At 46.6% G+C, this 25,036-nt stretch overlaps 2 protein-coding genes across 9 annotated transcripts; one reads left to right on the forward strand and one right to left on the reverse strand.

The window, feature by feature from the left end:
* Window positions 1-6,052: 6,052 nt before the first annotated feature.
* On the forward strand, window positions 6,053-16,894 carry APOBEC2 (apolipoprotein B mRNA editing enzyme catalytic subunit 2). Its single transcript, XM_068558027.1, has 3 exons — window positions 6,053-6,183; window positions 13,742-14,305; window positions 16,728-16,894. The coding sequence occupies exons 1-2, from the start codon at window positions 6,053-6,055 to the stop codon at window positions 14,283-14,285; spliced, it is 675 nt and encodes a 224-aa protein (XP_068414128.1). The 3' UTR covers window positions 14,286-14,305; window positions 16,728-16,894.
* Window positions 16,895-18,841: 1,947 nt separating this feature from the next.
* OARD1 (O-acyl-ADP-ribose deacylase 1) lies at window positions 18,842-25,007 on the reverse strand. Of its 8 annotated transcripts, none has more exons than XM_068558700.1 (6): window positions 24,795-25,007; window positions 23,890-23,969; window positions 23,399-23,543; window positions 22,318-22,376; window positions 21,175-21,287; window positions 18,842-19,786 (listed from the first exon to the last, which is right to left on the reverse strand). In XM_068558700.1, exons 2-6 carry the CDS (start codon window positions 23,926-23,928, stop codon window positions 19,684-19,686), a joined length of 459 nt encoding a protein of 152 aa, XP_068414801.1. In that variant the 5' UTR covers window positions 23,929-23,969; window positions 24,795-25,007; the 3' UTR covers window positions 18,842-19,683. The 8 variants fall into 8 exon arrangements, with proteins under 8 accessions (XP_068414801.1, XP_068414804.1, XP_068414800.1 ...); XM_068558703.1 differs by having other exon boundaries at window positions 24,730-24,996; XM_068558699.1 differs by lacking the exon at window positions 24,795-25,007 and adding an exon at window positions 24,595-24,753.
* Between the last annotated feature and the right edge of the window lie 29 nt (window positions 25,008-25,036).

A 25,036-nucleotide genomic window follows, 5' to 3' on the forward strand; every position in this document is an offset into this window, starting at 1 on the left:
TTCCACCATCCAAGTCACGTGTGTGTGCTTCTGTGTCCTTGGGCAGTGTTTTTCCATTTGCCTCTGAGTGGGCACCTGGTGTCTGAATATGATTCACTCGGTGGGTAGAGGAGAGACAAGTCCTTCACCAGTGTCTGGAGAGGTGGGGAGCAGCTCCAGGTGAAATAGCAACCCCAGGAGGCAGTGTGATGTCTCATTCTACTGTATCCTAGTCCCCTCTTTTCTCCCCTGATCCCTTCATTCTTCTTCCTTTTGCCAATGTCTGCAGAATGGGGATACACAGGGGCAGGTGAGCTGGGCAGAACGGTAGGTGTATGTCCAGTGGATAAACGTTGGGCAGCTGGGCTGGGAGGCGGGCAGAGTGCAGCAAGTGTTTTCTCTGTGCATCTGTGGTCCCTCCTACCTACGGGCAGGTAGAGGTGATGCCCTAGTGGACGCGTAAGGCCCCCGAGTACTGTCAGGCCCGGGCCAGGGCTCCAAAGTCTTGCTTCCCTTGTGGTGGCCACCATCCATTCTATCTCCTGGGGTTTCCCTGCACTCCAAGCCCAGTATCAGAGTCTTCCCAGAGATCCCTTTTCCTGTTGTTCCAGAAAACAAGCACAAGACCCTTTTGTTTTAAAGATTTATTGCTGATCCTCATCAGTGACGAACTAGTTACCCATCCAAACAAAGCCTGACTTTGGGGGATCCACTCAGATCTGGACCACCCCTGTCACTTCCATCCTCAAGCAGAGTCCACCGAGGCCCCTTCCCCCTACCTAGATTTCAAGGACCCTTCATAACAGAGGTCCCCTCTTCTGGCGTGGGAGTTAGGAGAAGCCCTCTTTGTCACGCCAGGAGCCTCAGTGGTATCTAATCAACCCCGTTTGTCCCTCTAGTGTCTATATCTGTGAGGTCCCCCAGCCTGCCCAGAAATGATCTGCTCAGAGGAGCACCCGAAAAAGCCCCTCCCCCCTCCACCTTCACCTACTCCAACACATTTCTAAGGGCTGAAAATCTCCTCTCAAAAGCTGACTGTTACGTTTATTGCTTTCTCCCAGTAGGTTCTTCGGCCCTGCAAACACCCTTTCAAAGGGGAACACTATTACTCACCTTAATGGGCATGATTCTTATCAGCTCGCTCTCCTCAAAGACTCAAAGCACCAGCCACGGGAGCTGGGCGGTGCCAGGAGTGGCCACTGGAATGGAAGACCGCGGTGACCAGGAATAAAGTCCCAGGTGTCACCATTTTCCCCAGGGCGGTGTGTCCTGCATGGCCAGCCAAACGTGATGTCCTGCACAGGAGGAGACTGGAAACTCCCGCCTGACCTGTGACTCTAGAGGCTCCTCCCTTCCTGGCCTCAGACTCTGGAGACCCTTGGCCCCCATCCCACACCCTGCCAAGGCTCTTGGACACCCCTGTGTTTATGTCAACAGAGCGGTTGCTAGCGGGGGCAGGCTCCTGCCCGCCAGGGCGGTGCCTGGTGCCCGTGGCCCATTGTTTGTGTACCTCGTCTTGGTAGTGACCGAGGGGTGGGCACGCCAGGGCTGGGTCTCTGGGGCAACGCATTGTTGGGGGTCCCAGCTGTCCCTGCACATAAAGCACCCACTCTGTCAACGGGCTCCCAAGGTATCTTCTTTCACAGAGTGAGAATGTAAACCCTCCCCTGGTGAGGCTGCTATTTTCCTCCAGCCCACCACCCCACCCCGGCCTCTCTACTCCCTTCCCAGTGAGGGCAGCTCGGCAGCCCGCCGAGACCCAAGGAATAGCCGTGCCTGACCCTGTCTCCTCCTCTCAGCCACCTCCTAGAACCTTGGAATATTTTCTGAAATGACCGTGGGAAATGGGCCAGGGAGAGGCAGGCCGCAGCTTATCCTGGGCCTAACCCAGCTCCTCCCAGACACAGAGAGGGGCTGGGGCCTACAGAGACAGATTGGGAGAATTCCCTTTTGGGTTTCCATCCCCACTCACCCGCTCTCTGGTGTCTCTATACCTATACCCCCTTCACACACACACACACACACACACACACACACACACACACACACACACACACACACACACACACCTCATATACTAATTGCTTCCAGAGCCCAATCTCCCTGCAAGAACTCCTTCTCCCCCTAGTTCCCTTCTTGCCCCTCGTCCCTCAGAGCCTGGCCTCAGGGGTCCTGGTAGCAGTCGGGACTAAATGGTGAAGGAGTTAAGACTCTGGAAGCACAAAGCTCTGCTCTCACTAGCTGTGTGACTTTGGGGGCAAGTCACTTAACCTCTCTGCTCTCAGTTTCCTCACCAATAAAATGAGGATAATAACAGTACCTACCCCGACATCCTTATGAGGAGTAAATGAGTTCATTTACGTGACCTGCTTAGAGCCACGTCAAGCCCCAGGGAGGGTTGGGCCCGTGTCAGCTCTCATGTTACTGAATTCCAGGCAGCATAACCCAGTGGGAAAAGCATGGAACTTGGAGGCTGACAGACTTGGGTTCAAATCCCAGCACTCCACTGACCCCATTGAAATAAATAGATACCTTATTTCCCAGTTTCCTCTTCTGCAAAAGGGGTGTATTGATAGAAACGTACCCAACAGTGTTAACATGGGGGGCTGGGGAATGCCTGCACTAAAAAGGGTATAGTGGCAGCTGCAGGAGCTGGAGTCCGACTCCTGGCACCTGATCCCCCAGATTAGCTACTGCGCTCTGGGGCCAGCAGGGGAAACTGGACTGACTTGGAAAGGAGAGCCACGGACCAGGCAGGAATTTGTGCCCCCAAGAGGTGCCATAAATAGCCAGAGGGAGTCAGAGGGCCTCCAGGGAAGGAGGGTTGGAAAGGAGCAGTGGAAAAGGAAACTGTCAGTCATCAGTCCAGGCAGGGTCCAGGGCACTCTCCCAAATGTCAAAGGTAAAAGTGTATGGATGTGGTAGAGTGAGGGGGTCACATCTTCAGAGAGGACCAGCTTGGGGACCATCTCCCAACATCACTCAGAGTCAGAAAATTTCCACACTGTTCATCTCCACCCTGCAGGTCTTCGGGAGCCAGCCCTGCTTCCTCATTTTCATCCCTTTACCATCCTGGAATAGAGAGCAATAACTCAGCCTGCATCGCAGGTGGGAACACTGAGGCCCACCCAGAGATGCTAAGTGATTTGGCCAAGATCACACAGTGAATCAAGGATCGAGATGTGGATATGAACATGGATTTTTTTTTTTTTTTTTTTTTTTACTCCCAATCCAGGGTATACACTACAGCCAAAGTATAAGAACCTATCCTCAGGGAGGAAGTCTTCCCCACAAGGGAACAGTGAGCTGAAAGGATCCCTTCTCCCCACTTTCCTCCCTGCAAGACATTTTACTCTTCCTTAGTCGATCCAAGCACATCACTGTAGCTGCGACCGGAATGCTTTAAAGATGTATTCATCAGAACTAGCTGGGTGCAGCCCTGGAAATAAGAATGTAGGCTCAGAAGACCTGGACTTAAATCTTTGTGTGATCTTATACAAATCACCTTTCTGAGCTGCAGGGCCCTGACCTGCGAAATGAAGACAATAATACACACCCGCGTGAGACTGGCATGAGGACCGAAGGCGATAATGAGAGCCTGAGTGCCTGAATGACCCCAAATGCTATAAAAACTGGGAGCTGCTCCTGGTGAGGCAGCACCTTATTCCTCTCTGGATTCTTGGTGTTTACTACAGTAGTGCCTGGCATGTAGGAGCCCCAGATAAATGTTGATAAAATAAAAGAACGAAGTAAACTCTTTGCATTTAAATGTTGTATGTTTGTGTGATGATAATAATAATAATGTGTGTTTGCTATTTATCAGTTATCACTGCCTTTCTTTGTGGACACAGGCACTACTACCGCTACCCTGTGCTTTACATCCCTGGAAAAATGACTGAATAAAAAAAAATAACTTCTGGATAAGAATGCTTTAAGTAATAAGCCTAATAGGTAGGGTGACCATATAGTTCGTCTATACTGGGGCATTTTGGGAGTGAAAGGGAAGGCAGTAGCAATTATGCCTGGACAACAGATATAAACTATGATTATCCTGGGCAAACCAAAATGCTTGGACATCTTACTCATAGGGTGCAATGCTGCTCAGAACTCTCCGGAAGGGAGAGCCCCAAATCCTCCAAATCATCCTAACTCCTATTCTCTACCCCGACCATGGAAGGGGTCCCCTACCTTCTAATTCCCACCACCCACCTGCACTGGGAGCTGTGTTCAGATCAGGTCCCCAGCGTTCTTAGGTTACTCATTTTCAACATCTAGGTGACTCTGACCCACACTTCTGTTGCCCTGAGAATGTCCTAGAATGTCTGCACTGCCCCAGACACGAAAACCCATGGCTCCGGCTAAGCACCCACCGTGTCAACTGCAAAAATCATCCAGCCCCTCCCGATGCTGTTCCAGCTCAGGGATTATTCCAGGGGCCCCAGTCATCTCTCATTAGTTTCAACAGTCTTAAAACCAGTCCTTTTGCTTCTGCTCTTTCTCACCTTTGCTCTTTTTTCAACAAAGCAGCCTGGGTGATCCTACAAAAATATGTCAGACCATGTGTCCCATCTTTTCAAAGATAATGGCTTCCTATCTCACTCAGAGAAAAAGCCAAGGTCCTTATAACAGTCCCTAAGGCCCCAACCTACTTAGCCTTTGTTTATCTCTCTGACCTCATCTCCTAGGACTCTCCAGCCATGTGTATGTCCTTACTTGTTCCTCAAACACACCAGGAAAGCTCCCACCTCAGGACCTTTGCACCTGCTTTTCCCCTCCTTGGAACACTTTCCCCTTAGATAACCCTATGACTATTTGCTTCACCTTCTTCAGATCTTTTCTCAATTATTTCCTTTTCAAAGTTCTTCTCTGGCCACCCTATAAAAACATGTCACTCTGTCCCCCTTCCCTGTCTTTTCTCCTTAGCACCACCAAATAGACCATATATATTACTTAGCCTGTATATTATTCAACCCCCTCGAGCTCCGTGAGGGCAAGGATTTTCATTTGTTTTGTTCTTTGCCATACCCCAGTACCTGAAACAGCCCCTGGCATATAGTAGACGCTCAATAAATATTTGTTAAATGAATAAAGGACCAACTGAGAGGGAACATACATGGCAGTTGGACATTTGGCCTCAGGAGTGAAAAGGCCTGGTTGTAATCCTGGCCCTGCCATTTTGGGGCTTATGACCGTAAAAAACGCCCTTAACACTTCTGTGCATCTTAGTTTCCTCATGTGTAACATGGGATAATCCACATTGCCTCCCGGGACTATTGAGAGCATTAAGTCCAATTTCACATATAAAACACTAAACTCACTGCCTGGCCTATTTCCAAAACTAAGCTTAGTAAATGGCAATAGTGTTACTTCTGGAGGCTCCCAGTCGACGTGACATTGCTTATGCATCATAACAGGCAAATCAGCATCCACTCCCTTTGAGTAACAACTCACAGTTTCTTTCCCAATTTGCAGTACTCATCGCCCCCTGTCTCAGGACCCTCTTTCCCTGAACCCAAGTGTCCCCATCCAAGCTGGCCTGGGTCTCTTTGCAAACGCCCCGTTCAACACAAGCCTTGTCCTGCTTAAACCTCTGAGAGAGCTTCCCTCCGAAAACTCACCCACCCTAGGTCCCTTCCACGATCTCCCCAGGCGAGCTGGGTGGGAAGGAAAGGTGAGGGATACATGGTGAGGGAGGGGGAGAAGAAAGAGAATATGAATACATGTGTGACCTGGTGTGGGGAGGGAGAGCAGGCCAAGCCATCCCCACCTGCCAGCTTCCTGTCTGCTGCTGATAAATAGGGGATACCGACGGCCAGATTTTTCCATTCCCCCCATCCCGGCACCCGCTGTCACTCAATTAAAAAAAGACAGAGCGAGAGAGCCTGGGGGAGGGGCCTCTGGTTATAAAGCCTGTGGGCCAGCCGGTGAGCACACTGCTGGACTGCCAGATCCTTTTCCTGTCACCCCCAGGCAGATTTAGCTGCTGACAGCTGCTTGGGACTCTGCCGCCAGGCCTTGGCCCAGACCCGCCGCCTCTCCTCTCTCTCAGCGACTCCCAAGCCTCAGGCCCTCCATGGCCCAGAAAGAAGAGACCGCTGAGGCCGCGGCACCTACCTCGCAGGATGGTGAGGATCTGGAGAACCCGGAGGACCCCAAGAATCTGAAGGAACTGGTGGAGCTGCCGCCCTTTGAGATTGTCACAGGGTGAGAGCTGGGTGTGGACTGGGCCCCCCCCCCCCTAGAAGAGCACCGGCTGGGGACAGGCTGGGGGGACTTAGATGGTAACAGTAGGGATTGGGGTCACCATGCTGCAGCCGTGAGAGTGCACAGGTGTGCACAGCAGGGGCTGCAGGGGACGCAGCAGCAAATCTCTCTTGGCTTCTCAGACACCTCCAGTCAGGGGAGGTAGGGGGAACTCCATGGAGGCCAGGGCCCAGAGGAGGAAACCACCCCTGAGGCATCACTTGCCTCTCTGGGTAGAGGTTGTTTAGTCCCAGGGAATTTGGTAAAAACATGGGATGACACCGTTACATTTCAATATGGTCCCAAAGTAGCTCCTCCCTCAACGTCTCTCTCTGCTTCAGAGTGGGCCTTTCCTCTACCTGTATGTCTCTCACTCTTTCTTTAGAGCTTCTCCCTGGAGTAGAAGATCCTAAGACAGGAAAGATAGATCCATCCTTTCCCAAGCTAGAGTGAGAAGCGTTTTTTTGTTTTTGTTTTTGTTTTTGCTTGCTGAATCATTTCTGAGTCTACCCGGGGGCTGCCTACATCTGCCCCCGCCCCCACCTAGGGAAACAGAGACGTTACAGGCCAGGCCCAGAGCTTCTGGGCAGAGGAGGGGTTCCAACACCCTCAGCCACAGCCTGGAGGAAGCAGGATCTAGAGCAAAGAGTGTTGAGGCTCCAAAGAGGGGGCTGCACACAGGGTCCCCCGGTCTCATCCAGATTATGCCACTTCCAGGAATGAAACCAAGCTGTCTTCCTTCTCTTCCCTCTCTGTCCCTTTGGCAGAAGATTCTGCTAAGTTCCTAATCAAAGAATAAGAAGGGAATACGTGGGGCCACTAGAATTGCTTGTCTCCAACAATGCCCACAGGCAGACGAAGGGCCACGGGAAGAGAAACTTCAGGAAGAATGGAGGCCTGATGCCTTCAAGGGGCAGAAGGGGCCCTGGGAGGCAATTTGGACTTGCTGTTTGAAGCTGGGCAAGTGCTTTCCCAGTCCTGGCTGCAGTTTTTTCATCTGTAACATGAGGAAGTTATGCTAGTTGATTCCCAAGGTCCCTTCCAACTCAGATATTTTCTGATCTCTAAGAGAACCTGAGGGAAATGCATCCTAGTTCCTGAGGCAAGGCTTCAGGAAAGAGTCCCCGAACTTGCACTCACCCATGGCCAACCAAGTAATGTCACTTTCAACCCAGGATTAAAGGAGCAATATGGGGCACAGATTAATACATTCACAGGGAGAGTCTAGGGCCACCAGAACAGGAGAATCCTTGATTCCAGTGGCTCTCTGTGGAAGGAGATCCTTTTTCTAACACCTGAACATGCTGGTCCTTGCTGGCCTTGGTCACATACACACACACACGGGCACATGCACACCCAGTCTGCACAGTGTTGTGATCTTGTGATCTCCCCGGCACAGGGGCAGGGTTGGTTCAGAACAGAATTAGAGTATGTTTATTGAGTTGAACATGCTTTGAGGTCTCAGGGTGGTTCGCTTTGAAAGCTTAAATCCTCTGATGTCACTTGCACGTGTCTGGGGCTTTATAATCCCGGCACACTTTCATAGGCCTGAGCGCATTCAAGCCTCGGCACAAGGCCAGGAGAGGAGCTATATCATTGCCGCTCTACAGATGGGGAAGCTGAGAGTAGGGGAGATCCAGTCACTGCTCCAAGACCACAGACCCAGTAAGTGGCAAGTTTTCTGACTCCACCCTGGCATCCTTTCCACTGGTCTCCCAAACAGAGCTCCACCTCTCTCCATCCTCGAGATGGTGAGGCTCAGACGCTTCCCTGACCCAAGGCTCAGAAGAAGAGGCACAGTCGGGCAGCTTTCTGGGCGCTCTGAGAGCAGTTCAGGAGGGAGGTGGAGCCCTTCGTGTTTCCCAGCCACAAGGAACAGCTGTGGAGATCTGTCTCCTGGGCCCCTCCGAGCAAACAGACAGCTTAAAATAGCCTAGAGGTGTGGCTATGTCTGTGCGGGGACAGGAAGAGGGAACAGCTTTCCTCTCTTTCGCTCTCCAGGTGCCCTGGCGTCAAAGGACCAGCAGAGCCTGGACTCCCATGGGGGAGAGGTCTAGCCACACTGACCCTTAGAACAGGGCCCCAGACTAGAACCGCAGATGGCTTTTCAGGAAACAAGTCTGAGGGGAGGAGGGAGTACCGGGTAGGAATAAGGAGAGACATGCCCACTTATCGTGATTCTGGTTTGAATAGGGCACTCGGGATAGAAAGCAGATCTAAGGGAATTCCCTGGCGGTCTAGTGGTTAGGACTCGGCGCTTTCACTGCCGAGGGCCCGGGTTCAAACCCTAGTCGGGGAACTAAGATCCCACAAGCCTCGTGGCATGACCAAAAAAAAATAGAAAGCAGACCTAAGAACATTAAAAATAATGTGGTAGAAAGTGCTAGAGAAAGGGCAGTGTGCCCAGGCCCGCTCACGCCTCTCGGCTGAGAGTCAATCGGATGCATCCCTTACCAAGTCTGTGTTCACTAAATCCTGTTGGTTTCTTGAAATCTCCATAATGGGTGTGTTGACGGGAATCAGCAAATGTTAGAAATCAGGGCTTTTAAAAAAAATTTTCTTTCAGAGAGCTGGGTGTTAAGCCAGCACAGCACTGAAAGAGAGAACCCTCTGAACAGGAGCAGGAGAGCCGAGGAGGGATGTGCTTAAGGGGTAAGATCTGAGGCCCAGAGAAGGTACCATCCATCGGTACCAGGTTTAATTTCTTGAGTGTCGACTGCTGTCCAAAATCTGAGAGGTTGGATTACACAACCTATCTTTCAGATGAGGAAACCAATCCTCAGAGGGAGAAATAATTTGCCCAAAGCTAGTGGATGGAGTAGGGTGTGAACCCCAAGACTGTCTGACTTGCATCAGACAGTGATGCAAGTGCATCTAAAAAGGCCATAAAGAAGGGTCCTTTATATTCAACAAATATTTTCTGAATAGGAGTCATTTGTTTACTGCCTGTTTCCCCCAGAAGTATTTAACCTCCATGAGGACGGGGACTCTTCCTTTTAGGTGCTTTCTCCCTAGCACCAAGAATGGTACCCAGCTCCTAACTGGTACTCAATAAACATTTGCTGAATAAGTGAGTGAACTCATGATTGAGCACCTATTGTGTGGTAGGCTCTCTGCCAGGCATTCGGGTAGGGAATTAATTGGGGGGAGGGCTTCTTGAAGAGAGAAGTTCAGGATATATATACGAAGATCCAGCAGCGCTAGGCTCACAAGAGAATTCCACTGGATCATGCCTGCCTCTGAACTCAGCATGCTTGAGGGAAGCTCTGGGGCACCGGAACGGGTTGGCTCCCCATGTCTCCACCCCAGCTGCAGCTCTGCCTGGCAGCTCCCCTTGCTGTGTTTGTCTTTATCTCTAGTTACGTTGTGTATGATTTTGTGTGTGTGTGTGTGTGTGTGTGTGTGTGTGTGTGTGTGTATGCTTTTACATAAGCTGAACCTGCTATCAAAGGGGTTATTCTAGAACAGAGATAAATGGCACAGGCGACGAGTCTCCTTCCAACCACTTCTCTAGCCCCCAGTAGTTTACTCCACCCACGTGAGGAACAGAGAGGAGAAGCAGGGTTCAGAGAAGGGCCAGGCAAGGAGTGAGGGGCCTTCGACACCACTGTTAATGCCATGTCCCCTCACCCCTCACCTGGAGTCTGGAGCAGCCTGGGAAAGTTTGGTCTATAAAGAACAGAAGACAGCCACTGACTCTGGCCACCCTGGCCTCCACTGAGGGTTGGGGGAAGGTGGAAGCTCATGTGCAGAGATGGTGTTTCCCCAGGAAACAGGGCGGGCCCAGGGCTTTCGGAATCCCATCCAGAACTGCCAGTCAGGAGCCAGCAGCTCCTCAAACCCCTTCTTAGCTCTAGGAAGTCCGGCTGTTAGAACTCTCTGCTTCCCTACACTCCTCCTTCTGACGATACCCACTCCTAGCATCTTCTTTGAAAAGTGGTCTGAAAAAGGGAAAAGGAAACTGAAACTGGCAATTCTGCCTCTTTCAAGTGGGTCACAAAAGGTCTCGTGAGCAAAGCAGAAACGAGTCAACACTCAATTACCTGTGAGTAGATTTTCCACTCCATGGATTAGTTGGGGGCAAATGTTTAAACTTGGACTAGCTTCCACTGCCCTCCAGGTTGCTTCCTTTCACTGTCTAGATTTATGCTTAGGAAATGCAAATGTTTTTTAATGTGAAAGCGAGAATACATATATATATTTCATTGACTCACATCTCTTCTCCCTCCATCAAGCAGACCTTTGTCCCACTTTTTTCCAGATATAAGGATTCTCCACTTCCTGCCTAGAGAATTGCAATGCCCAGAAACCGGGGTCTAAGCAGATGTTGTACGAATGGCCTTGTCTGCAGAAAGTATGAGGAAGTGGTGCCTAAAGAGGTGCTGAAGTTGGCAGGAGGGGGTAGGAATCATGCTGTTGGTTTCTGTGCTTGAAGAAGGGACTGAGTCCAGGTGAAGAAATCTACCATCAGCATCTCTCTCCTGACCACCACTCCAACACACACACATACACACAATTTAGCAGTAAAATATCTGCTAGGGTTGACAGCAAAGGGCTATAATATAAGTAAATGTGGTACTTGGGCATATCATGCTACTAGAAAATTAAAGATGTTTGTGATTATCTACGAAATCACTGTCACTATTTCCTTCCTTCCACTAGTGGGCATAATAGTGTTGTGTGATTCTATAATATAACCCAAGATGGCCATGTTGGCTAGCTCTCTGGAGAAATTTCAGACCTCTACTGCCTCTTTTCTCCTGGTAGCCCTCCAGGGCCGAGCTGTTTCAGTCTGTGGGAAGCCCGAGAATGGGAAGCCTCATTCAACCTTTATGCTCCTTCTAGAAGACCAAGAATCCCACTGGGAAGCCAAGCAAGCTCAGCCTCTGAGCAAGCCCAAGGAAAGACTGGGAGCCAAGACCTTCCGTGACTTTCCTTTGCCCCTTGAATGCACTTCCCTTCCTGAGGTCCCTAGTCCAGAAGGCCCTGCTGAGGGACAGGGTAGACCATGGGGCTGTTGGCCCACGGGGTTGGAAACTGATATTTATAGAGAGGTGAACATTCTTCCTCTCCCTTGGGTTTCCAGTTTCTCTGGGTCCTCTCCTCTTGCCTAAAGAAGAGGAGGATGGGCTGAGAGAAGCATCAGTTGTAGACCATCCAGCCAACATGCAACTGCACACTGGGCCACACATGTCCTCTCGGCTGGGCTGTACTTGGCAAAGTTGGAGCAATACTTCGGGGTTTCCAGAAGGGAACCTGAGGGACCAACAGGCAGCTATTGCTGAAGCCCCCAAGCCAATCAAGCAGCCATGAATCCTCCCAAAAGTTTTACCTGAGAATCCATCCTACAGGTAGCTCTGGATTGGACTTGGGGAAGTGGTCTGGCAAAAGGCCTTGAAGAAAGGAAATCCAAAAAAGAGGGGATATATGTATACATATAGCTAATTCACTTCACTGTACAGCAGAAACTAACACAACATTGTAAAGCAACTATACTCCAATTAAAAAACAAACAAACAAAAACTGTTTCAGCAAGAAAGGTAAGCTCTATGCTTCTCAGGAGAAAAAAAAGCCACTCTAGGAAGTGAAGGGATCATTTAGCAACTGGCTGAGTTCAGGAGTGGTCTGGTGGGGTGAGTTTAATGGAAGAAAGCCCAGTGTAAGTGAATTCCCAGCAGGGATTGAAAGAGGAGAGGGGAATCATCAGGCCATCCATCCTCCCCAAATGTTAAGTAAATATAAACACATTCAACCAGGGACAGAGGGGCTTAGGAAGCTAAAGATAGTACCCGAAGGAATCCCAGGGCTGGGTCCCCAAACACATCCATCTCCACAATGGAAACTTAACCTGACAGCAAGGGACATGGAAAGCTGGGTGGAGAAAATTTGGTGATGGGGGAAGGGGGGATTGCAGGAAAATAGCTCTAGTTTCCTCAGCTCTTTGGCACCTGCAACTTACCCCTAAGAAGCCAAGACCCTGGGATACCAGGGATCTCCCTGCAGCCCAGGGAGTTGGGTGACCTCTCTGGGGGAAGGGAAGGGGTGTAGAGAAGCAAGCGCAGAGTTAATGGTTGCCATAGGGTATCTTCTGGGGCAACCACAGAGATTACATTTTTTAAAAGAAAACATTCAGCCTCTCCAGCTGGTACTCATCCACTCCTCTCCTTCTGACCTTTTCAACCTCTCCTGTTGCAGCCTCTTCATTCTCCTGGGACTTCAAACCTGCACAAATCTTCCCTATTTTAGAAAAACATGCACATACACGTAAAGATGAAAACAATCTTCACCTCTGATGCTTTCTTTAGGCCCTCTCATTTTTTCTCCCCTTATTACTACTAAACTTTTCAAAACACCTGGCCTTTTTCTGCTGCTTTCATTTCCTAATCAGCCGTCTCCCCTTGGACATATTCATTACCAAGTCTGGTGCTCTAAGACACCAAATGGGCTTTCTAAATTTCAGGCTTTTCCCCAGCTTCACTCTCTCTGCCTAAAGCCACCCCGGTACTCCTCCATGGACCTCACTTTCATTATACCTTTCTTTCCTCAGGAACCTGTAGCAATCCTCTATTGGCTCCTGAGTCAAGGCTAAACTCTCAAGAACCTTCATCACATGTCCCCCACTCTACCTCTTCATTTTTAGTAGTCCTCTACTGTTCTCAGCTGTCTTATCTACATCTTTTCTTTCCAGCTATAATCTAGCTGCTAGATTACAAGCATCTGGAGGGCAGAGGCCAAGTCTTTTATGGTTTTGAAATGTGTCAATACTATACAAGTTAATTCATATCAAGGTACCCTTAGGTAGTCTGGCCTCAAAGATAAACATTCTTGGACACTTACATGACAACCCTTCTTTCACCTGAGGGAAAAGACAGACTTGAGAAAAACAGTCCTCGGGAGAGCCTGGGACTGCAAGTTTTAGGCCATCCCGTACCTAAGATGCAATACCCGTGACTGACAAGGAGAGATATGAAAGCATGAAATGTTCTTGCTCTGTCGTGAGATATTTTACAGGCTTGCTACTTTGTAAAATTACTATATTTGAACACTGTTTTTCAAACCTGGCCACATAGAATCATCTGGAGCACTTTTTAAAAAATGCTGATGCCTGAGCCTCCTCCAAATGTTCTCATTTAATTGGCTTGGCGTGGGGCCTGGGCATGGACATTTGTAGCTCCTCGAGAGGATTCTAATGTACAGCCAGGTTAAAGAGTCACTGATTTAGAAATGTGAGCGTGTGCTGTGTGCTGGGAGTGAAGGTGGAGTGTTTGGAGACCTGTGCTAATGAGGTGTCCAGGATGCACGCCTCACTCCAAATTCTCTCCTCTCCTTTAGATAAACATTTGAATTCCTTCGTGTCTTTTTGTCACTGCTGTCAGCGTAGGCAAGTCTTGTTTCGGTAGTCAGAGTGAATGTGTCTCAGAGGTACTTATCTTGGAGAGCCACCCACTCCACGCTAGTCCTAGAACAAGAACTCATCATTCTCTCTCCTTCCCTGTGCCTTTGCCTCCTTGACCCACAGGGAGCGGCTGCCTGCCAACTTCTTTAAGTTTCAGTTCCGGAATGTGGAGTACAGCTCCGGGCGGAACAAGACCTTCCTCTGCTATGTGGTTGAAGCGCAGAGCAAGGGAGGCCAAGTGCAGGCCTCGCGGGGATACCTAGAGGACGAGCACGCCGCCGCGCACGCGGAGGAAGCGTTCTTCAACACCATCATGCCAGCCTTCGACCCGGCCCTGTGCTACCTGGTCACCTGGTACGTGTCCTCCAGCCCCTGCGCAGCTTGCGCTGACCGCATCGTCAGGACCCTCAACAAGACCAAGAACCTGCGCCTGCTCCTCCTGGCGGGGCGGCTCTTCATGTGGGAGGAGCCTGAGATCCAGGCGGCTCTCCGGAAGCTGAAGGAGGCTGGCTGCAAACTGCGCATCATGAAGCCCCAAGACTTCGAGTACGTCTGGCAGAATTTCGTGGAGCAAGAAGAGGGCGAATCCAAGGCCTTTGAGCCCTGGGAGGACATTCAGGAGAACTTCCTGTACTATGACGAGAAGTTGGCTGACATCCTGAAGTAGGCGAGTGGGCTCAGCCTCACGTGAGTCTTTCCACTGTTAACTTGGGTAGAAGGTCAGGGGGAATGAGTGGTCTCTTTGATTTTCCTTTGAAAGGATTTCATCTGTGTTTTTGGTTGGTTGTAAAAACATTCTTAGTAGATCCCTCCTTCTTTTCTCTTTCCTCTAAATTCCTCTCCCTAAATCCTTTTCTCTCCTACCCTTTTATTTCAAACTGATTTTCCCCATAACTTGGAGTGCTCAAGGGTGACAGAAATCCAGAAGCTTTGATGAGACAGAATGACTTTCATAGTAGGATTTAGATGGTGCAAGGACCTGTTACTCAACAGCAAAGATATTTCAGTCCCCTAAGCATGTCCCCATGTCCACCTGTTCAGACTTACTAACTCTGGACACCTTCTAGATGCCCTGCCCCCACCCCATTTGCAATCTTACCATTCCATTTTTCCCTAATGCAGGTTCTTCATTCCTACAGGGGCTTTTTTTTTTTTTTTTTTTTTTTCATTTTTGGTACTTTTGAAAGTCCCCGAATGGATCTGTAGTCAACTTTCTGGGGGCCAGAGAAGCTTTCATGTTTTCAGACAAATGGTTCTGCTTTGAGGGAGACCAATAATTGCTGTTTGAATGTACAATGCAAGAACATTTCCCTAATGTTGAGAAGACCTCATCAGAACTCGCAGAAAAATGATGAATGCGGGAATGAGGATAATATAGCAACAAGTTCTGCTATACAGCAATGTTTAAAGGGTTAAAAAGATGTTTGTAAATTAGGCAGCAGCTCAGAAGTAGCCTCCTATAGATATCAAGATGTGATAGGAGAACTGGAAGTAAAAATTAGCTATTTAAAGCAAATAATTAGGACACAATTAAGGCCAATTTGGCCTCTTGCTGAGGGTAAATTAGACTCTTAGAGAAACAGGCCGATTGCCCTCAGGAAAGAGGGTAAAGGATCCTTTACTGTCTCCTTTTGAATTTCATCTGATCTAGTTTGCTCCCATAGAAGTGCAATGACTAAGTCTCTTTACAAGACCTGAGTTACCGATCAAAATTTTCCCATAACAGAGAAAGGGTCTTCACCACCCTCTTATCCAACTTTAATTCTGGAACACCTCACATATTAATAAAACATGAAAGCAGCCTGCTTCCATGAAGATATTCAACTTATTTTTGGTGTCTCTCACTCGTAATACTCTAAAGAGAAGATGTTGCTTCACGGACACATTTTGGAAACGTAAGTGTTCCAGGGCTTGATGTTGGCAGGTGTTTGCTATTAGACATGCACGCAGGGTGCCTGATCATTCTCCAGCTGAGCGTTCACCAATCCATGAAGACACAGTTTTCGGCCATTCCTTACAAAAAGCAGGACCCATTCACTGAATTCAGTGAGACTATGGTCAGGTAATGCCACATGGTACTTTGCTCACACAAAATAAGACCACTCTGAATGGTGGTGAGTAGTAATACAAACAGATTTCTAAGGATGACCTCTGAAAATACAAAATTAACTTAAATTCCTCGAAGATCTTATTAGTATAGGGACTGTCACTCATAATTATAAACCCTACATAGATTCTGTAGAATGATGACTGGTAGCCTAATTTTAACACTAGTGTACTTTCTTCTTAAACATCTTTTAGAGTCACAGGCCACTTCTTCCAGCTGCCAAACTAACAAGACCTCAGAGATGGATGTGTGTGTGTGTGCGTGTGTGTGTGCGTGTGTGTGTGTTTTCCATTAAGTCAAATAATTAAATAGCGAAACCTGCTATAAAAATTAAGCATTTCAAGGAGGATTAAAAAGAGCCTTTAATTTTGGATAACTGGGAGTTATATCTTTTGCTAATCTAAATAAACAAGTAAAATAGATAAATCAGTTTGAGGGAAAAGTCCATTTCTAAGTCAAATTATTTTTAAATAAAATATTATTGGACATGTTCCACATTATAAGCCTCCTTCCATTAGTGTACATAACCGTATTATCTGGACCCATTAACATGCTTCCCTATACTCTGTTTTAGTTGCTCATATTCCTGAAGGGAAAGGTTAAAATGTACCAAGTTAAAAAAAAAATTGGCATGAAATCAAGTTGTCATCTAAAAGCCCCAAAGAACTCTGCTTAATTAAAATACTCTCAAGAAATGAGCATTTGTTAAAGAAAATTTGTCTCATATTTCTTATTCCGTCTTTTTGAAAAATGACAGAATAGGATTTAACTCAAGATAACATACTTAAAGCAGATCTCTTCTGGGGCTTTCTCTGTGCGAACCACACCAAAACATGAATGAAACAAATCCAGTCCTGAGTAAACCGGAAATCACAGGAGACTATGGAGAAATTCAGGCACTTGCTGGGGAGGGCACAAAGAAACCCTAACTCAAAAAGAAAACCCTTCACTGTTTAGGGCCAGCAGGGCTCTCAGTAACATGCTTTCTGTTTTCTCACTAAGGTCTGTCTGCTGCCACCAAGAGACAGCAATGACACATGTGGCCACCTGGGACACGCCTGACTTCCCAATACCACTTGGAGCTGGACAACATTTGACACGAACCAATCCTACTGCACAACGCCCTCCGAGGACTCAAAATACACTTATGCTGTAAATCATTTAAGCTGTGCCTCTCTCTCTAAGGCTGCTCTTGGGAAAGAGGAAAGTGAGCTGCGAAGAGAGAAACGGCAACCATATGTGGGCACCAGGCATCCGTGGGGCTGAAGGTCCGCATTATTCCCTCAGTTGGGCTGCTTAGGTCGAAGAGCCTCAGACCCAAAGTCTGCACAGATCTTTGAAATATGTCCAGAAGTGCATCTTAAGTTGGGATCTTTTTTTTAAGAAAAACAGCAACATTAATAAAAGAGGTGGTGTGGTCTTTCTGTGACCAAGTTTTTTAAGGAACTTGGACATTTAGAAGTTATTATGGACAGTGAGCAAGTCCCAGGCAGGAGCAGGGATGTCCCAGGCTATGAACCGAGCCAGGACAGTATATAAAGTGGGAGGAAGGCTTAAACCAGAACTTGCCTAGGCAACACGGGATGTACTAACTCTCCCATGCAGACTTCACACCTTGGTCTTGACCTTCATGAAATATTTTCTTCTGAGATTAGTTGTAAATGAGTATCTTTTCCCTCCTCTGAAGACAAGGAGTATGGCAGAGGATGAAACAAAAGGCACAAGAAATCTGTTTCTAAGGTATATAAACATCCCAAGTGCCAATTCATAGGCAATTAGCACCGTGATTAAAGAGGAAAGGGCAAGAAGTAGGATTTCAATGTTCAGATACACATAATGTAAGAATAGTCAGTATGTGGTACTTGATGGCGACGGCAGGATGGTGTCAAAAGTCTCATTTCTTAAAAGGCTTGTTTGAGTCCTATGTAGAAGCAAAATTTCACACGTGAATTTCTGGGTGTTTCCCAAACTCTAACTAGGTTTCCAGGAATAATGTGTCCATTCTGATTATCAGGCCATGCCTCCTTTCCCCAGGCTTCAAGTGTGGTAAGTCATTGGAATTTGACCCCAAGACTATCTGCAAATGACAAAGCACTTTATCACATCCCTGCTGAATTCCACTCACAGCCAGACCTCCACAAGACTAGGTTTTGTTAAAAGAAATATGAACGAGGCTCATACTCCATGAAAAAAATTAACCCTAATCCCTTAAAACGTAGAAGCAGCCTAGAAAAATCAATGTTTTGACCCAGTGTTAAGATTTATTTGCATAGTTAGGCAAAATACTTTAATTCTAAGTTTCCTCTTACCACTCCACTCTCATTTTGTTTTGTATAGACATTCTCTCCCTTTTTTTCCCCTTCAATTTTACTGTGTGTATGTGGACAGAAACAAAGCTCCAAGAAAAGCCTTAGTCTAAAAGTTTGACAATGAACTTGCCCCTGGCACTGCCCCTACCCCCACCCCCAACAACATGGAGAACTTGTCTGTTACACACAGAGATACAAAAGAAGTGAAATACTTTTTGAAACTGCTGCCTCATTCAGGCTGAGATGCGATAAAAACACAAATCTAAGGTACAAAGATTATATTTAACCAGTGCTTTCCTGGTGTTTTAACGAGCCCCTTCTAAAATCCAGTTCTTTTACACTTGGGAAAGCAGCAAGTCCTATGACAGACCCAGAATTCACTCTAGGGAGAAAATCAATAGTAGGTCTGTCTCTTTGAACTCAACACCACAGTAAGGGGGCGGAGGGTTGAAATACTCTACTAGTTTTCCCCACACCTCTGATACTGAACCACTGGCTAAATCCATGAACCTTATTCTTCCACCATGGAAATCAAGAGTGGACAAAGCGCTGCTCTCTTACAAGAAAAGGGGACTAATATTTACTGTTTTCGATCCCAGGTGGCCACACATCAGAATCCTCTGGAGCTTAAAAACACAAAGAAACATGGCCACTCTCCCCCGCCCCCCCCCCCCCCGCCCACTACCAAATTAGAATTCTTTTTTGGAGGAAGTGGACCTTTATTTTTTTTAAGGAGATTCATATGGGTTTTGTTGAGAACTACTGATTTATTGAGGCATTACTCCACACTAAGAACTTTGCCACATATTTCACATACAGTATTTTATTTGTTTCATGATTGAATTCAGACAGGTTCAATCACAGAACCTATGTGGTGGACAAAAGAGCAGGAGCTCACCACGGGGAGATTCTAAAAGCCTGCCTTTCCAGTGTGCTGACCCACAGTTCTTGCCCATTCTGATGTCTTATTTCTCACTTTGCTGCTCTTCATACTGGACCCTCTATCTGACTCCTCCGGATTAAGTTACAGGTGAACCCTCCATTACCCAAGTCCAGAACAACACAGACATGTGCACAGGACCTCATTGCCCACCCCCCCAAGAAGATATTTATTTTTCCATGCTTGTCACCACAAATTCCTTGTCAACAACATAAAACTCTTTCTTGTAATTTAAACAAAACCGAACCCATAATTCTCTCCTAGGATGAATTTTATGACGTAAGGATAATACCAGGTAAGTGCACAAATGACAAAAGATGTAAAATTAACTGAAATGTTCATCCTTCCTGAAATTTCTCTTAAACAGCAGAGAAGTAGAAGCAATGCTGACACCCAGTGGCAACCCAAACAAATCAAGTAGCATCCCTAGCAAAACAGGGGTCATAGGCCCAACATCTGGCTTCCCCACCTAATATCAGGCCATCTATGCCTTACCTTCCTGGAAAAAAAAAAAAAATTCCCAGCAACACTTCCCAAGCAATCCCTCCTCCAGAGTCCCAGTCTAATCATGAGAATACAGCAACCGAAGTCTGGCCTGTGACACAGACTACTTCACATGAAACTTTCCTCTGACCATTTTAAGGTCAGTTTGCTCAGTCCTAAGGCCCAGATGACACAGAAGGTAGACATATCCAAAATGCTCATCTGTTCAGAGTGTGTACACAGTAATTCTGATGTCTGTTGCCTCAAAGACCTCCTCAATCATCGCAGATACATTTTCCCATTGCAGACGATCAAGACCACATCCAATCCTGAAAAAGACAAAACATCCCCACTGGTTGTGATGAAGGTATCTAGGAAAACACTCCTTCCCTCTTCCTCTAGGCTGCATCCACCCAAAGCCTAAGATATTATCTGGTCTCACACCTATAGGCAGCCATGGTGGGAATTGGGAAGTTAACTCCTATTTTGAGTCACCTAAGGCTGTTTCCTAGACAGCCCTAACATCCAATAGCTGTCACTTCTCTTTTGAAAGTACCACTTCCCAGTTACTTCAGCCTACGTTTAGAAATGTATAACTGCAGTGAGATGGAAGAACTTACTATCCTTCTATTTCTACTGATGAAAACTAGCTGTGGGTGGATGGCAAAAGGTTGGTATTTTTAAAATACACTTATGATAATGAAATGTTAAGGAAGATAAAAAGGAGAATGACAAAGGACAGGATCTCTGCACACAGGAAGTCAAGAGGGAATGTTGGGAAATGCCAAGCTGACTGTAATTCAGATCTTTGCAGCACTCTGGTGGGAAACCTCAATCGGCCCACAAAACTCTTACTACCTGGCACCTTTCTTCCAAGATGTTACTTAACTGATCCTCAGTATCCCTAGGGAAAAAAGAGAGGCTTGAAGTTGCTAATTTTCTATAAATGTGGTTAAGTACCTGAAAAAATTGTGTTAAAAAAAAGTTTCTGGTACATAAGCGATGAATATATTAAAGACCAGCGTAAGATGAGGGACCATGTAGCCACGCTCTTAAGTAACTTGGACCTTGGAATAAACCCGCATGCATGCTCAGCACTGACAAAACTAGTCTGACAAGAAGAGAAGAAGGGACCCCAAGCCTATTTCCTGAAAAGGAAACAAAGGGGATACTGAACCCCTAACATCAGTCCCTTAAGTTCCCAATATCTAGGGTCTAAGACATTACATCAGGGACCCATCCTCTGGCTACTGTCCACACTGAACACAAACAAGCATGCAGTTTAAAAAGCAGTGATAACTTACAACTTCCTTCACACAGAATTAACAGGTTTGGGACACCTGAAGTGGCCCAGAGAGAAATCACAATTGCTCAGTCTTTGTTCTTTAGCTGTATTGCTTCAGAAACAGAGGCCAAGCTTCAGGTAGAGGATGCCCAGAATTCAACAAGTGTCTGTGAACGACGGCTCCTCCCTACTAAGTAGGCTGAGGCAGGTCTGTGGTTTAATCATCCTGATTCATTCAGCCCAGGCTAAAAGATGGGCACGCCTTAGGCTAAGATCTGACAACTTGTTTACTGATGATTTTTAAATGTTTTGAAATCTTTCCACCTTTACGTCTGTATTTTAGGTTACATTAAGCTTTTAAGTCACTTGTCTTTGGGTAAGACAGTAAACCCCACTAATCAAGTCTTCATTTAGGGCCCTGGATTTCCTTGCCTTGGCATGGAGAGGTCAGTGACTCCATTCTTCAGACAATGGGACTTCATGGCCTCTAAACTCTTCTGTAAGTTTTCGTAAGTTGGCTTGTGTGAAGCCCTTTTCTTTGTAATCTAAGTACAAAGAACGAATTCAAATTTCCATTAGTCCAAAATGAGAGCCAAAGAAAAGTCATCATATTCTCCCAACATCCTGATAATTAAAATAATAAGTATATTTTTATAGAATAGTCTAGATGACAAATGTCATACTGTCCCTTCCAGTTACGGGAGCTCCTCAGAAATCCACTACATAGAGCCTGAGAAACCCAGACACTGCCATATAATAATCTTTCCTTTTCCCAAGAAAACCAGATTAGCAGGTGTGCCTATTGTCTACTGTTTTTAAACAAAGTAGGTGAAAGTTTCTGTGCCACTTCCAAGAGATAAGCTGCATATCTGTAACAAGGAAGAATCCATAACACCTAAAAATTTCCTGTTAGGTTTATTTATTTAAAAACTGTGCTTGCCTTTTATTTCCCTATAAAAGAACAGAGACAAACTGGTAGCATTCCAAACAAGACTGGAAGTCACAGTAGCATTAAGGACATTCAAAGAGGCTAGGACATGTCCCCACTCAGTGTGCTGTCCAAATCAGGCTTGTAGTGACTTGGCTATAAGTCATCCAGCACCATCGCCAAGAAGCTGCACTCTTTCTGAGGCCAAAGACCATTTGGATAGTGAAAGAATCCCACATTGAGGAAGCAGGCAGGAAAGGAGATGAGTATTACTTGGCACTGCATTTGATAGGGAAGACTGAGAGAAAAACTCCTTTGGGCAATCTATCTCTTGAGACTTTATTGTCTCTATCTTACTGTGATTAGGAAGGAATTAAACTATGGGAGGCATCCCTAACTTTTGCAAGTCTCATAACACAGGTCTTTGGTGAATATCACTACTCCTTCCCATGGAGCTGGGATGCAGCCTCATGTTCCTTTCTAATCCAGTGCACCAAATAGCCACCACTTCTGGATCTGAGTTGGCATGAGGTCAGCTTTTTGACATCTCTGGTTGTCTGGAATGAAACACTGTGATCAACATAAATGCAGTACAGCCCACTGGTTTACCAGTCCTTAGAACTTATTGAGAATTGGCCCCATCTTACCAGGTAATATATATATCGCCCATCTCTCTTCAGAACAGCCACTTCTCCAGACTTTTTTTCTAAGAAAAACAGTTATTTAATAGTAAAAAAGAAATTGAAAACCAAAACACTGATCTCCATTCTTAGATTTTTTAAAAAATCTTTATAAATTTGAGTCTACTTCAGAACTAGAATTTTCAACCCTGAAGAACACTTTGATCCTTATCAGCCTTCCTAAATACTGTATTCCTTAACTTCCAGCTTTCTTATTAATGTTTTCTGAATCATGTTTTCCTCACACCCCATCTTTGGTCCTGCTGCACTTTCAAATATACCCTTACTTGTTCACTTAAAAAACTTTAATGTCTATTGCCGTGAAATGTTTTAGAATGTACAGCACTTTTTACTTGCCAAATATGTTTAATAATAATCCTTTTACATACAAAAACAGCTAATGCGTTAAGCATTAAGGGGAACATAGACGTATTAAAAAGTTCTTAATTATTAAAGAGTTTTCAATCAGGAGAACGTGTCATGCTTAGAAATAAATATAATACAAAGCAGTAAGAAGTTGCTTTCTTAAAGGCTGGGATCAGAATCACCAGTGGAGACTCTGATTCAGTAAGCCTGGACTGTGGCCTGAGCAACTGTTTCAGAAGCCCACGTGTGATTCTGATACACATCTCTGGTTTAAAATCACTGATAGAAAGTGATGGGAGGAGTCTGTAAGGAAAAGGTTCCAAACTCTTTGAAGCATAAGCACAATATAGGTAAACAGGGGATCTTGAATGCCAAGCTAAAATCTGTGGACTTTGCTAAGCACTTCAGAGTTATTAAAGGTTTCAGAGAAATGGAGTAATGTTATCAAGATTTATAAAAGAGGGGGAAGAAATTTAAAACTTTTACAAGAATTCAGGTTTCGTGTGATAAGGACCCAAACTAGAGGCCATTTTTGTAGAGGAAAAAATCTGCAGAGTTAATAGGACTCAGTAGTTAGGAACCCCATCTGTGCATGTATATCTTGTTTAATAATTAAGTATAACAAGAGCATCAAAAGATGCTCTAGCCAGGGCAGATAAGCTCAGCTGTTTTCAAAACTCACGTTGATTTAACAGTTCCTGCACCCCTCCAAATTTCTTCTTGAAGTGGACAGCTATCCCAGCGCCCATTCGACAGTCCTCACTGATACAATGCGCTAAAGAGTCTGTTTTGGGGCATGCAAAAAGGTCTCCTTTCACATAAGTAATCTAAAATGTGCAAAGGGAAAGAAAAGTTTTATTAGTGACAGAAAAATACTAAGCTATTTCTTTTCCTTTACTGTGCCCACCACCACTTCTCCTCCGTCCCTCCTTCATTTAAAGACAAATCCTCAGAATTTAATTTAAGGGGTTATCTAAAGCGAATTAAAGCATGTGCAAAAGAAAGCGATGGGTGGTCTCTGCCTAGGACTGTATCAGCCTTTCTAAAGTAAATCAGCAGGAGAGAGAGAGAGAGAAAAAGACAATTCAATTATTAGTTTAATTAAAAAGTGTTTATGCTTTTGACCTCAATTATTCTGAATTTCAGTTCAATAAATTAATAGTTGTTACGCACTCTGCTTCCTTCTGAATCTTCATTAGGGCTGCCAGCCATGATACTGAGTCGCTATTTCCAGAATTTAAGTGTTTCTTCAGCTATAAAAAGGGGAAAGGAAGTAAAAATGCTTAGGCAACCTGAATATATTACATTCAGACTGCCCTGACCACCCACGTACGAACATTTTCCCCCCACCGTTTATCGCTGAAAAGTAAGTTCGCCTCTAGGAAGTAATACAAAACTCTTCTGGGGCAAGAAAAAGAAAGAATGCCTGGTTTCGGAGGCTGACGGGCCCCGCTCGCATTTCGCGCTTTCCTGGAGCGGAAGAAAGGCGGTCCTAGGACCCGCCTCCTCCTTTCCCCGCGCCCGCGCCGAGCAAGGCTGATTCAAGACAGTCTCCTTTTCCCTGCAAGATGCAAAAGTATTTCCCCATTGGATCTGGCCCATAAGCAAAAAGGTGGGACTTGGCCACAGTCCCGTTAAGCCGCAACTAGGGAGTATACAGGCCTGGGGGAGTGTACTGCCGAGGCGGGGGCAAGTGGAGAGGGAAGGCGGCCTCTCAAGGAAGGCTCACCATCATCTTTTGGGGGGAGTTGGGGGAAGAAGTCTAGAGAGGCGTCCCATTCTCTGTTTCCTACCCTAGGGCGGATCAGCGAGGGCGTGGGGCCTGTCCCGAGGTCCCGTGGTAGGGAGCGAGGAGGCTCGTTCAAAGCCTCAACGTACCGGGGTTACCCTTCACCTGGAAAGGAGTCGGCCGTTAGGAGGTCCCGCCCCGCGGGGAAGGGCTCTGGTAGGTGGGGAGCAGGAGAAGAGCCCAGATGTGGAGCCAATCCCGCCAAAGCTCTTAATTGCACGCACCTAAGATGGCCGCCCACCACCTGGGAGCGGGGCGGAAACGAGCCCCTCTAGCTAGCTAGCCGAACCTGCACTCTTTGGTGATGGCCGCTGAACTTCCGGTGGTAAATTCCATGGAGTACCCCGCCGCCGCCCGGGCATGCGTAACGAGACAGCGAGTTGGGTAGAACGGCGCTTGCGCATTAGCCCCAGGAGCGTATCTCCAGGGGCCGCAGAGACGGGGGAGGGCTGTTAGCAAAGGAGTTAGTTAGCGCCTGCGTGGTACTATGCTCAGGGCGGTGTTTGAAGGTTGAAGGGTTGAAGGGTTTGG

Source organism: Eschrichtius robustus, chromosome 12, assembly GCF_028021215.1.
Source record: "Eschrichtius robustus isolate mEscRob2 chromosome 12, mEscRob2.pri, whole genome shotgun sequence".
In the NCBI taxonomy this organism is placed as follows: domain Eukaryota; kingdom Metazoa; phylum Chordata; class Mammalia; order Artiodactyla; family Eschrichtiidae; genus Eschrichtius; species Eschrichtius robustus.

What these genes read in the sequence shown, in the direction of transcription:
- APOBEC2 (XM_068558027.1), top strand. Translation starts at nt 6,053, where the DNA reads ATGGCCCAGAAAGAAGAGACCGCTGAGGCCGCGGCACCTACCTCGCAG. An exon ending in CCCTTTGAGATTGTCACAGG is followed by an intron (nt 6,184 to 13,741) that starts GTGAGAGCTGGG and finishes CTTGACCCACAG; the next exon opens with GGAGCGGCTGCCTGCCAACT.
- OARD1 (XM_068558700.1), bottom strand. Translation starts at nt 23,928, where the DNA reads ATGGCTGGCAGCCCTAATGAAGATTCAGAAGGAAGCAGA. An exon ending in GCAGGAACTGTTAAATCAAC is followed by an intron (nt 22,377 to 23,398) that starts GTGAGTTTTGAA and finishes TGTTTTTCTTAG; the next exon opens with AAAAAAAGTCTGGAGAAGTG. An exon ending in GGCGATATATATATTACCTG is followed by an intron (nt 21,288 to 22,317) that starts GTAAGATGGGGC and finishes CTTTGTACTTAG; the next exon opens with ATTACAAAGAAAAGGGCTTC.